This window comes from Bufo gargarizans, chromosome 1 (assembly GCF_014858855.1).
Source record: "Bufo gargarizans isolate SCDJY-AF-19 chromosome 1, ASM1485885v1, whole genome shotgun sequence".
NCBI classification, from domain to species: Eukaryota; Metazoa; Chordata; class Amphibia; order Anura; family Bufonidae; genus Bufo; species Bufo gargarizans.
This window is the reverse complement of record NC_058080.1, coordinates 390,225,989-390,239,776: the sequence shown is the minus strand read 5'-3', so window position 1 is coordinate 390,239,776 and position 13,788 is coordinate 390,225,989. Positions and strand designations below refer to the sequence as shown.

The window sequence follows — 13,788 nt, the reverse complement described above, 5'->3', positions numbered from 1 at the left end:
CAGGGTCCCTGGATCGCCCAGGTGGTCAGGGTCCCTGGATCGCCCAGGTGGTCAGGGTCCCTGGATCGCCCAGGTGGTCAGCGTTCCTGGATCGCCCAGGTTCTGTCTTCGTTTAAATGTCAGTGTCCCTGGATCGCCCAGGTTGTCAGTGTCCCTGGATCGCCCAGGTTGTCAGTGTCCCTGGATCGCCCAGGTTGTCAGTGTCCCTGGATCGCCCAGGTTGTCAGCGTCCCTGGATCGCCCAGGTTGTCAGCGTCCCTGGATCGCCCAGGTGGTCAGCGTTCCTGGATCGCCCAGGTTCTGTCTTCGTTTTAATGTCAGTGTCTCTGGATCGCCCAGGTTGTCAGGGTCCCTGGATCGCCCAGGTTGTCAGGGTCCCTGGATCGCCCGGGTTGTCAGGGTCCCTGGATCGCCCGGGTTGTCAGGGTCCCTGGATCGCCCGGGTTGTCAGGGTCCCTGGATCGCCCGGGTTGTCAGTGTCCCTGGATCGCCCGGGTTGTCAGTGTCCCTGGTTCGCCCAGGTTGTCAGGGTCCCTGGATCGCCCAGGTTGTCAGTGTCCCTGGATCGCCCAGGTTGTCAGTGTCCCTGGATCGCCCAGGTTGTCAGTGTCCCTGGTTCGCCCAGAATGTCAGTGTCCCTGGATCGCCCAGGTTGTCAGTGTCCCTGGATCGCCCAGGTTGTCAGTGTCCCTGGATCGCCCAGGTTGTCAGCGTCCCTGGATCGCCCAGGTGGTCAGCGTTCCTGGATCGCCCAGGTTCTGTCTACGTTTTAATGTCAGTGTCTCTGGATCGCCCAGGTGGTCAGCGTCCCTGGATCGCCCAGGTGGTCAGCGTCCCTGGATCGCCCAGGTGGTCAGCGTCCCTGGATCGCCCAGGTGGTCAGCGTCCCTGGATCGCCCAGGTGGTCAGCGTCCCTGGGTCGCCCAGGTGGTCAGCGTCCCTGGTTCACCCAGGTTCTGTCTTCGTTTAAATGTCAGCGTCCCTGGATCGCCCAGGTGGTCAGCGTTCCCGCTTCGCCCAGGTGGTCAGCGTTCCCGCTTCGCCCAGGTGGTCAGCGTTCCCGGATCGCCCGGGTTATCAGCGTTCCCGGATCGCTCGGGTTGTCAGCGTTCCCGGATCGCTCGGGTTGTCAGCGTTCCCGGATCGCTCGGGTTGTCAGCGTTCCCGGATCGCTCGGGTTGTCAGCGTTCCCGGATCGCTCGGGTTGTCAGCGTTCCCGGATCGCTCGGGTTGTCAGCGTTCCCGGATCGCTCGGGTTGTCAGCGTTCCCGGATCGCTCACGTTGTCAGCGTTCCCGGATCGCCCAGGTGGTCAGCATTCCTGGATCACCCAGGTTCTGTCTTCATTTTCTAAAAGCCACCCTTCGGGGTATTCAAAAGGAGGGGAAGGGGTCCGTGAGCCATAGGCAACCTGTGTCCGGTAAATTGTTCAGGGATCTTTTTTTCGTCATTGGATGGTAATCCTTTTTGGGCCCTTCACTAACCTGATTTTGAAAGCGGCCATGTATCTCACCTTTTATGGATTCCTCCGGCCCGGTGAGGTTCTGGCGGGTTCAAATCGCCATAACCATCCTCTGAAGCAGCATCTGTTACGGGGCCAGGGCCATTACACTCCCCTGCTACCTTCCACCAAAAACCATTCAGACGGGGCCCCCTTCCGAGGTAAATTCTATCCCACGTTGAACGATTGGTGCCCGGTTCAGGTGCTGCATCAACTGCTAGGCCTCATCCAAGGTTCATCACCAGATAGCCCGCTCCTGCCACACTCAGGCAAGCTTCTCAGCACCCTCAAATTATATCTTTCATCCGTGCCCTCGCCCAGGGTCTAGGCTATGACCCCAGGGTAAATTCGGGCCACTCATGTCGCTAGGGGCAGACTCCGCTGTTACTCGGCATCAGGTGCCAGCTCATGTCATCCGGTCCATGGGGCGGTGGCGGCCCTCCTGCTTCACTAAATATATTGCCAATCCTCGAGTAGAGATTTCTCGCGCCTTTCGATCACTGGCTTTGTAGTTTGCAAAAAGTGTTGTACCTAACTGATGTTTTTTGCCCCCTTTTTTCACTGGTGTACCCGCGCCGTGGCTCCCGGCACAATTCAGCCACTATGTTCAGGGCAGGTGTCTCTGCGTGCGCCGACGTTGTCCTAGCCCTGACCATAAATAATAAGGCTGTTAACAGCCTGCATTTGTGGGAGGGGCATCTGGCTATTTATCCCCCCTACCTGCCGCTCAGCCAGGCGCCCGAGCCTCACGCCCCTCCCTCCCGCCCTTTTTCTCTAAACTCCCTTCAGGTATGCCCCCTTTTTTCACTGGTGTACCCGCGCCGTGGCTCCCGGCACAATTCAGCCACTATGTTCAGGGCAGGTGTCTCTGCGTGCGCCGACGTTGTCCTAGCCCTGACCATAAATATATATATATATATCACAGAAAATCCGCAGCACTCCTTGAAGTAAAAAAATTTGCAGTTTATTCACACATGTCAGAAAAGACAACGTTTCGGTTCTCTCACAGAACCTTTCTCAAGTCAGAGGTTCTGTGAGAGAACCGAAACATTGTCTTTTCTGACGTGTGAATAAACTGCTCATTTTTTTTACTTCAAGGAGTGCTGCGGATTTTCTGTGCTATTTACCCTGTCCTGCATCGAGGGACTACCGCGGGCACCTACACAGCTATAGCTGCATATTGAGGAGTGCTGCCTGACCTTTTCTATGGATATATATATATATATATATATATATATATATATAAAAAAAAAGATTATTTGAAATTACAACTATACATTCAGGGCAGACTGCGAACTTTAGGTGGTCATCAAACAAAAAAACAAATAGTGGCTCAATGTTGTAGGCGGATCCAAACTGACAAAAGGCGTGGCCAACACACACAAGTAGGTGGGGCTACCATCACCACAGTGAAGTACAAAATACTGCCCCAGCAGCTGCCTCTCTGTGGTGGCCAGTGCCAGATGCCACATTCTGAGGCTGAGATGGTGAGGTGCAGGCCACAGCAGTGAGTCTGCTCTACCAACAGCATACTGCCTGGTAATACAGGAGAATACAGTGGGACATTATATCCAGTGACATCTCCTCTGAAGTAGACATTCTCTTTCCTCATTTTTGTGCATTCGTTCAAGACCACTATGACAACTTATTTTAGCCACATCTCATCTGTGCAGAGACTGTGACTGTCACAGTGGGGAGTGGGGGAAACTCCCCCCCCCCCCTCCGTTTAAAGTCTGAAATTGAGGAAAGCCACTAGGCCTGGAAGCCAGGATAAGGGAGAAGGACACCTCCTATCGCCACCCTCATCCTATCCCTGACCTCCTGACTGTATGAGCCGCCCTCGAAGGTAGCCCGAACCTGGGCCCTACTGACCCTATCGGTCCCTGCAATATGGAAGTCAGGAATAAGAGATGGCTGATTCATCCACGACACGGATAAATCGGAGTCTCCCATAGGCCTAGTAACAAGGAGGAGACAGCAAACAACAACAGAATGTCAGGTAAGTATCCTGTGGCCAGATGACCACAGACAACAGAACAACAAGATCACTTACTGGAAGCCACAGCTTGCTGTCTTGTAGTCCCCCCTCCGGGGAACCCCAGGGACCCCCTTCCGGAGGTAAAACAAACAGGACATGTCTTGCAACCATGCGGGATCAACCACACCATAGACAAACCACACATGGAACAAACAACTAGACAAACATCAACCCATAAGTACAGCACCACACATAACAACAATGGGGAGGGGTAGACATAGGCAAGGACCTCGATGTCCCACAAGGTGGCCCTCAAGGACGGGGCAGCTGGAAATACCCAGAAAGGAGTATAGTATCCAGCCCCAATAAAGGCTGAAGTGAAACTGACCTCAGGGTCTCAACACCAAGACTATAAGAGCCAAGAGGCCACACCCAGCTCCACCTAGCACACACCTTAACCCTGTGCTCACCAGAAGGGAAGAGAAACATCCTTAAAGGGATAGCGCACACACATGCATAAACAGCAACAAGTTGCCCCTGGCAACCAGCATGCACGGCGAAAGTGTCACGGCAAACAACCTCCAAGCCATAACACTCACTCCCCTCAAAGCCCCCTCCAAAACATAACGGGGAAAAAATAATAATAATATGAATCTGTGTCAGCACGTTCCTCCTAAACTTCTACCAGCACACCAGGACCACAACTAGGCCCCTGGCAGCCAGCCACCAAACAGTCAGGAGAAAACGTACTGAACACCGCGTCCAACTCAAACAGTTCCCACTCCAGATCACTGCCAGGAAGCATTCCCCAACCAGCACACAGCCAGTACACCAAAGGAATGCTGCCAGCAACATGACCAGAATAAGGAACCACTGAAAACTGGACGAGGAAACGTACCAACACAAGCGACGGTTCTACACCAAGGCAACACCTGTTACCAAGAACCGCGCCATTAACGGTAACTCCCCATTCACCCTCCCACCGGCGGACAAGCATGCTTGCCAGGGAAAGATGGAAAAACATGCTGCTCCCTCTTCCGAAGGCGAAACAGAGTGGCCATTGTGGGACATACTGTCACGGTGGGGAGTGGGGGAAACTCCCCACCATTCAAAGTCTCAAATTAAGGAAAGCCACTAGGCCTGAAAGCTAGGATAAGGGAGAAGGACACCGTCCATCGCCATCCTCATCCTATCCCTGACCTCCTGACTGTAAGAGCTGCCCTCGATGGTAGGGGGGCTCATACTCTCGAACCTGGGCCCTACTGACCTTATCGGTCCCTGCAATATGGAAGTTAGGAATAAGAGACGGCCGATTCATCCATGACACGGATAAATTTGAGTCTCCTGCAGGCCTAGTAACAAGGAGGAGACAGAAAGCAACACCTGAACGTCAGGTAAGTATCCTGTGGCCAGGGAAAGTGGACACATATGCATAAACAGCAACACGTTGCCACCGGCAACCAGCATGCACGGCGAAAGTGTCACGGCAAACAACCTCCAAGCCGTGACAGTGATACACTCATCTTTGGTTCCCCACTTTTAAAACATCCTCCCCACTTTCACAATACAAATTTCCCATCCTGGTGCCCTAACTGTGCCATCCTGGTGCCCTAACTGTGCCATCCTGCTGCCCCCCTTCACCAATACGGAGAGTGCTTTGTGCTCCCCAATGTACTGCGGAAAATATTGCCCACAGTAGTAAAAATTCCCTCTATAGAGCCTCCAGCAATAAAACTGCCTTTGGATTGTGCCCCCAGTAATGTCCACTTAATGCCTCCAGCAATAATAATGTTCACTATTGTGCCCCCAGTAATAATACTGCCCCAATTTAGTGCTCCTACCAATAATAATGCCCCCAGCAAAAATAATTCTTCTTATAGTGCCTCTACCAATAATAATGCCTGCTATTCTGCCCTTTGTATTAATAATGTCCCCTATAAAGCCCCCACCAATAGTAATGTCCCCTGTTGTGCACACAGTTATAATAGTGCCCCCAGTAATATCCTATAATAACCCCAGTATTAAACATGTCATCATAGTGCCCCTGGCCCCTGTAATGCCCCCAGTACTGCCCTCTATGGCACCTTTACCTTAAGTACCTCTATCATCATCTTCATAGTGCCTCCACCTATAATAATGCCCACCTATTGTGACCCCAGCAATTACAATGCTCTCTATTGTACCCACAGTTATAACAGTGTCCCCCATAATGCTCTTTAGTGCTCCCAGCATTAAGTGACCTATAGTGACCACAGTAAAGCCATATAGTAATTCCCCCAGTATTACACATGCCCCCATAGTGTCCCCAGTATTACACATGCCCCCATAGTGCCCCCAGTATTACATATGCTGCCATAGTGCCCCACTATCACATATGTTCTCATAGGGCTCCCGGTATTGCATATACCCCCCTATAGTTTGCCCATCAATGCCCCCAGTATTATACAATCCCCATTGGTTCCCATGTGCGGCATCCCAGAGAAAGAGGTAATGATGACATCATCACAGTGCCTGTATTCAGGTGCAAGTGGTTGCAATAATGTTATTCTGCTGCCTGTGCCATTCTACTACCACATACTGTTAGCTTCAGGTCTAGTAGCTTGAGGTCTATGAGGGCATACAGCAGGCCAAGGAGCCATAGGCTCCTGAGCCCCACCGCAGTATTCTTCTGTATCACCGTTCTGAGTAAATGGAAGCAGTTGAATTCAGGAGGGCACCTGTAGACACTGGGCAGATATGCAGGGAGTGCCAGAATGTTATGTAGCTGGCAGTTGGCCATCAGAAGGGCTTGGGAGGCCTACTGGGCATCAGCCCACTGGGAATCATTCCAGTAGGGTCTTTGGCTAGTTCACCCTGTATATGTTACATTATTTAAAGACTCTATATCTGGACATAAACATATGTAAGGTGTACCTCCTTTTTCAGATACCCTTTGTGAGCAGGGAATTCTGCCATGTACTTTCCATTGACATGTCAACAACTACAGAGCTTTCTCCTCACACAGTTGTACTTTGGCTAAAGGTAGACTCAGTTGAGCATCCATCTTTATCCAATAAGGGCAAGTAAGGCAGGTAACCTCTGGCAAATGATTGCAGGAAAAACTGTCCCAGTATGCTTACTTCCAACATTCCTAATCCTCATTCCGTATTGGGAAGTTCCTATACGCATAATATTTTATTTACTCCTTCTTTTAATTTTTATTAAAGAATTATAGCTTTTCAAGTGAAAATAAGATGCACACAGGAATCTGTACAGAGTAATTGTCAAATACAACCAGTATGAAGCAAAAGGGAACAAAATAGAAGGCAAAATAGGTTTTATACGTTTTGTATAACTCGTCCACATACAACAAACAGGGAAGTAACAATAGATGAAGACAGTGTATGACTTGCAGCTTGTAGGGAGGTAACACTAGATCATGGGCAAAGCATATTTCATAAAAACCATACAGGAAGTCCCATAAGTGAGCCTAGGGATACCCCATTTGTGGAAAACATCCCAATTTCAAAATGACTACCTCTACTTACTTTTTGAAACTGTATCCATAAATCCCATTTCTTTGTGAAACCAGCTGTTGTGTGGGAATGTACAGCAAACAGTTTTTCCATGTCACAGGAAATTTGTACTGTGTTGATAAGTTGATGTTGTAAGAAATTTAGACTGTATTAAGTTCATTAAAGGGGTTGTTTCATCTGAGACATTGGTGGCCTATTGCTAGGATATGCTACCATATATGAGGCCGCCCTCCAATCCTTCGTATGGGAATGCCAAAAATAGCCGAGCACTGACTCAGCTATCTCCGGCATTCCCATAGGATTGAATGATGTTATAGCTTGATCGGTGCACTCTCCATTAATTTCTATGGGACTCCTGAAAATAGCCGAGCAAGTGTGCTTGCAGAACTCCTATAGAAATTCATGGAGAGCATGCCATGCATATGTGATGCACTCTCATTCACTTTTGGTGGCCACCTCTGAGGCACGCACCTATCTCTAAAACAGGCCACCGAAAGTATCTGAAACTATCTGACTTAGATGGCATATCCTGACGATATGCCATCAAATTCCCAGATGAAACAACTCCTTTATTAGTCAAAGGAAATTTCCAAGACTTGGCTATCATTAATCTAGTGGCTAAAATTATGTGAAAATATTGTGTGGTTTCAGTCATGCATATGTTTTTCTTTGTAAAGACAGGTGAAGTGCCTGGTCATCCTTCTTACAGAAATGAAAATCTGAAAAACATCTTCAAGGAAGATTTGATAGGAAGCAATCCTTCTACAAAGTTATCCCATACAAATGAATATCTACAAAGAAGACAAGGGAAATTAATATACAGAGCAAACAGTGGCCTCCTCCCTAACTATTCAGGATATACACCCGGTACAGTACTATTACTTTTCAAATTAGATCTAATTACTGCATTTTCAGTTTTATAAGATGTGCATTTATCATCAAAAGTGGAGGAAAAATGGCGGTGAATCTTATAAAACAAATACTAATGAGTGCTTCCATTATGGAAGCACTCATTAGTATGCAGGATGTGCAGGTAGCGGTGATTGTAGCCCTGCTAGCGCTGACTGGTCTACTTCCAGGCAACCACTGTGATGTGTATTGACTGCGTACAGTATCAGGACATAAGCTTGCACTATGACTTGATACTGTGTGATGTCGGGTCACAGTGAAGCGCAGCGCTGGCAGTAGACAAGGGAGTGAATGCAGCAAGGGCGCCGTGTGGAGTAGGAGAAGTTAATTATTATTGTTTTAATGTCTGATCTCAGGTCTGATAAAGATTGAGGTCTGATTAGGGAGGGGGGCCTGATCTGAGGTCTCATAAAGATTGGGAGTCTGATTGGGGTCTGATCTGAGGTCTAATGAAGATTGGGCATCCTGATTTGGGGGTCTGATGAAGATTGAGCATCTGATTGGGGGTCTAATCTGAAGTCTGATGAAGATTGGGGGTCTGATGGAAAAAAAAAATCAGTAATTTCCTCCTATAAAACCTAGGTGTGTCTTATGATCAGGTATGTCTTATAGAGTATAAAAATACAGTTAAAAGTTTATAGGTATGGCAACTGTAGTGAATAACTATTTAATGCAGGAATATCTAATTGCTAAAATATTTGACAGATTTAACAGGTTTTTAAGGGACAGACAGACTGATCTGGTATTTTGGCATTGCCTAAGGTACTATAGCAGAAGCTCAAACCTAATGGTTAATTGCAGGATATTTAAAATCTGCAACCAAGATTATAAACGACAGGAATCTTCTCTCTTCCACTCAAGATACAAGCTTCTCTCTGGAGCTTTGAGCTCTGGACAGTTTCATAGGATGTATTCATATTATTACACCATTGCTAAGGAATGTCATCTTTGATGTTACTTGAAATGTAGAAGAAGCTACAGAGTAATGGAGGTATAAGCTATAGGATTCCTGCTTATTGTACACGTGATAGATTATTTTTTAGCAATCAGTGAACTGTGGTCCTCCATGTACAGCTGACAGGAACATGGATTTCGGCTTGTTCAACTTCTAACCAGCAATGAACCTTGTTGTCAAATAATTTTGTATGACATTTACGTGACTTAGTCCAGCAGTGGCACAATCCAGCAAACTAGGATTTTAACATATAGCTACACCCTTCCCTGTGTCTGGACTGCCCTTCCTTTCCCCTGCACTGCCTACTTAGCACCCACCCCCCCTCCCCGCACACATAAATATTCCTCTTATCATTTTCCTGGACACTTGGTACTCTAGGTACACTCCCAGGATACCAGGTAGCATCTCACCATCCTGACTAAAATCACATAATCTATCCATCTGCTCCCAATTGGACACCAGATAATCTGCTTTTCTTCTCTTAGTAGATACAAGCTAGCCAAAGACAACCAAATTATTAAAATCTCCTTTTGACTCAGTCTTGGCCATTTCAAAGGTATCAATAGAGAGTTGGATATGCATATACATTCACTCTCCATTTATGGGAGTTACAGAAACCTGAGGGAGAACACTTGTAGGCTTCTGTAACCTATTTTTTATTAAAATGCTAAATTATTACATACAATAGATAATAAGTGAATGGCTGGGTTGGATAGGGTTATATTTTTCTTTTTGAATCATCACCTCTAAAAGCTCTGGACACCTTTGGGGACAATTTTTAATCATTGTATTTCTATTCATTTTTGGGCAACAAATAATTTTCTGAGTTGGTCTTTATTAAACATTTTCAGCCCTTTTCTCTGATTTGTAGCCCAAAAGGAGAAGAATACAATACACCCTCAAAGGTGTCCATCACCTTTAAATCTGGGAGTACGTTGCTAAATATGTGTACCATGGATTGGTTAGATGACATGGAGTAGCGAATGTAAATCATAATATGGACAAAATATAATTTTGCAAAACAATAGTAAAAATGTTCTTTTATGTTTCAATAGGACAAATGTTTTCTATAGGGTCCACATGGGGAAAGAGTAGTGTAAACGCCATAGGAAAGCTGCATGAGCAAAGATTCCAATGGACATCTCTCTTCTGAAATTTCCACACTTGATTCTGCAACCTGAAATATATGATTTGCTACATATATCAAATAAAATGAAATTCACATTCTATGTATCATGTTGTTTTTATCATTCCATTAAAATCTCCTGGGAAGATCTGTGTTTTGTGTACAACAGCAACTAAACTGCATTGCATGGTCTCTTGAAAGGAAGTAGTAATAGGATTAATATATATGTGCTCTGACTTTTAGTGTTAGACTTTATATTATCCACTGTACCATGACAGAACTAAGACTAACCCAGACTAAACCAACTAATAATACCGTGTTGGCTGGATTTCTTTATAAATTATTATAGTCATTAATGTGGCCAATAGAGGACCAGTCTAGGTAAGAAACCAGTAGACTAAGATCTACTTGTAAATATCTGACAGGCCCACAGTAGATTACAATGCCTCACGGAGGTGGTTCACCCCGGGGACCTTTTGGAGAGACTCCCTAATGTAGCCAAACCGGTGGAGGGAATCTTACTTACCAGATCCCTGCTGCTGGGTTCTGGCTCCTTTACTCCCTTACCTACACAGGTCTGTGGTCTTTCAACATCAACATTTGGTTTGATCCACGTCAAGTTACCATTGTAGCCTATGGCTGGTCACAGCACTCCATTGTACTCCATTCGTCATGTCACCGGGTCATGGGATGCTTGGGGTACATGTCACTGCTGTGGCCAGTCATTGTCTGCAGTGGCTACATGACCAGCGTCAAACCGGATGTTGATGCAGGGAGACTCGAGATCTTTAGCGGTGGTGGGAGAGCGAAGAAGCTAGAACCCAGCAGTGTGATTCTCTCTGTAGGTCTGGGTAAGTTTTGAGGCCTGCCCAAAAGACCCCAGGGGTGACCAACCCCTTTAAAGTAGTTTCTGGTGTCAAAAAAATTGGTGGCAGCTGACTCAGACTGGGTTAAAAGAACTGATACTCACCCTCACCGATCTCCTGTTCCGATGCTGCTTGGCTGGGTCCCTGCTGGTATCTACTTCCTGGTCCAGTCTCAGCACGCAGAAAATACCTACAAATGCCCACTTATCCAATAGGCTACAGTGGTGACCCGTCTTGTGTGCATTTATTGTGTTGAGACATAAGTAGTCACCGACAGGGATGGTGGATTAGTGAGGTGATTATCCGTTCTTTTATTTTTTTACTGACTATTAGTGTTGGGAGGGCATGCTCAGCCGAACACCATTTGATGCTCGAGTCTCCTCCCCGCCTGCTACACAGCCAATAAACGTGCAGAGAAGTACTGGCACTCACTGTAATGCCATAGCCTTGTTGGTTACTGGCATTACAGTGATTGGCTGGCCGGAACGCCACGTGGTTCGGCTCAGTCTTAGGCCTCTTTCACACTACAGTTTTTTTTTTCCGTTTTGCGGTCCGTTTTTTGCGTTCCGTATACGGTCCGTATACGGAACCATTCATTTCAATGGTTCCGCAAAAAAAAACGGAATGTGTTCCGTATGCATTCCGTTTCCGTATTTCCGTTTTTCCGTTCCGTTGAAAGATAGAACATGTCCTATATTTGGCCGCAAATCACGGTCCGTGGCTCCATTCAAGTCAATGGGTCCGCAAAAAAAACGGAACACATACGGAAATGCATCCGTATGTCTTCCGTATCCGTTCCGTTTTTTGCGGAACCATCTATTGAAAATGTTATGCCCAGCCCAATTTTTTCTATGTAATTACTGTATACTGTATATGCCATACGGAAAAACGGAACGGAAACGGAACCACAACGGAAGCAAAAAACGGAACAACGGATCCGTGAAAAACGGACCGCAAAACACTGAAATGGACATACTGTAGTGTGAAAGAGGCCTTAGGGCGAGCTGCAACAGAAGGGACAGATAGTGTAGGGACAGGAATTATTGTTTTTATTTTAGGCAGGGTTCAGTGTTCAAAGGTGTTAGAGACCCAAAAGTCTGTGCAATTGTTTGGCTGCTGCTGACAGTGACACAACCTCTGCTGCATCTGTTGTGTTACATTTGCGCATCCTAAATATCTGTGACATTCAGCGCAATTGTTTGGCCACTGGTGACAGTGAAATTACCTGCGCTACATCTCCTGTGTAACGTTTGTGCATCCTAAATATCTGTGACATTCAGTGTAATTTTTTCTTAGCCGCTGGTGACAGCGACATTACCTGCGTTACATATCCTATATAACGTTTGCGCATCCTAAATATTTGACATTCAGTATAATTTATTTGCGCATACACTTACAAAACCTGCGCTACTGTATGTGTGACATACTTGCAAGCATATATACCATTTAATATGCTGAAGGCGAGCAGTAAAGGCCTGGGAAGTGGCCGTGCTGCTGATGGTGCACACAGAGGCCGTGACCTTGGGCGCGGTGAAACTGTGCCTGCTGCCAGAGCACAAAAAACACACTCATCCATAATACCTAGCTTCATGTCCCAGTTTGCAGGGCGGCGCAGGACACCACTCTTGAAGTCAGGCTAGTGCGACCAGTTGGTCGGTTGGATTGCAGCAGATAATGCTTCCAGTCGGTTAAGCACCACCCTGTCTTCCACAAAGTCCAGTCTCAGTAACCAAGAGTCTGGTCAACAGAATCCTCACCCTGATCCTCCTTCTTTCCACCACGGAGAGTCTTGGCAAACAAGTGATCCCACACTCGGATATTCTGAGGAGCTCTTTTCATCGCCATTCCTTAAAGGGGTTATCCGACTTAAAAAAATATGTGTTAGGGCTACTTTATACATAATTAAAGATAGATTTCTAATGTACTCACTTTATTGATTTTGCGCTGTTTCCACACAGCCGATGCGGGTCACTCACCAGGCTCCAGCAGTGACGTCTCGTTTACAAGCTTCTCCCTGCTTGAGGGAGTGGCCCAGCTCTGTAAACGAGACGTCAGAGCCTTTGGTACCCGCCCCCTCTCTCCCTGTATCTGGCTGCTGCGATCTCATTATCATAACAATAGCGCAGCAGGGCTATCATTACCATACACAGGGCTGATAGTACTGTGCAAAACAGAAGCTCCTGTTAACAGGAGAGCTCTGATAAGGAAAGGGTTACCCAGGTGCTGCCACTCTCTGTATTTCTGTGATCCAGGAGCAGGAATGAAGGACGAGCAGCTCAGCCAATAAAAAGAGAAGGCAAGTCAGGACAGCCAATCAGATGAAAGACCTGCCCTCCCTGCAGTTTATACCGGAGATTAAAGACATGTGCTTCTGCCTGGCCTCATAGGTTTCCCAGGAAGAGGAAGATGGGGGACAGTGAATTGTGTATATGGAGGGGGGGGGGGGGGGAGTGGGATACTGCATTGTGTATATTGTGTGTATGGAGGGGTGGGGGACACTGCATTGTGTGTATGGGGTGGGGGACACTGCATTGTGTATATTGTGTGTATGGGGGGAGGGGAGGCATTGACTATAGTGTATACCGTAGTCAACATAGATATGGCTGTAATATAGCTTAGATAGATATAGGCGTCATATATGACACCTAGATGTATCTAAGCTATATGACATCTATATGTATCTAAGCTATCTGACACCTATAGGTATCTAAGCTATCTGACACCTATATGTATCTAAGCTATCTGACACCTATATGTATCTAAGCTATCTGACACCTATATCTAGCTAAGCTATATTAGATACATAGAGCTGCCATAGAGCTTAGATACATAGAGCTGCCATAGAGCTTAGATACATAGAGCTGCCATAGAGCTTAGATACATAGAGCTGCCATAGAGCTTAGATACATAGAGCTGCATAGAGCTTAGATACATACAGG

General features: G+C 46.8%; 1 protein-coding gene across 2 annotated transcripts in view; it reads left to right on the top strand.

Annotated features, from left to right (window-relative positions):
- LOC122931623 (protein FAM166B-like) overlaps nucleotides 1-10,032 on the top strand; it is a 61,918-nt gene extending 51,886 nt beyond the window's left edge. For both annotated transcript variants that reach the window (XM_044285709.1, XM_044285703.1), the window contains exons 4-5: nucleotides 7,671-7,860; nucleotides 9,913-10,032. In XM_044285709.1, coding sequence (XP_044141644.1) covers nucleotides 7,671-7,860; nucleotides 9,913-10,010 — 288 coding nt within the window. In that variant the 3' untranslated portion in view covers nucleotides 10,011-10,032. The remainder of the gene's footprint in view (nucleotides 1-7,670; nucleotides 7,861-9,912) is intronic.
- The last annotated feature ends 3,756 nt before the right edge of the window (nucleotides 10,033-13,788 follow it).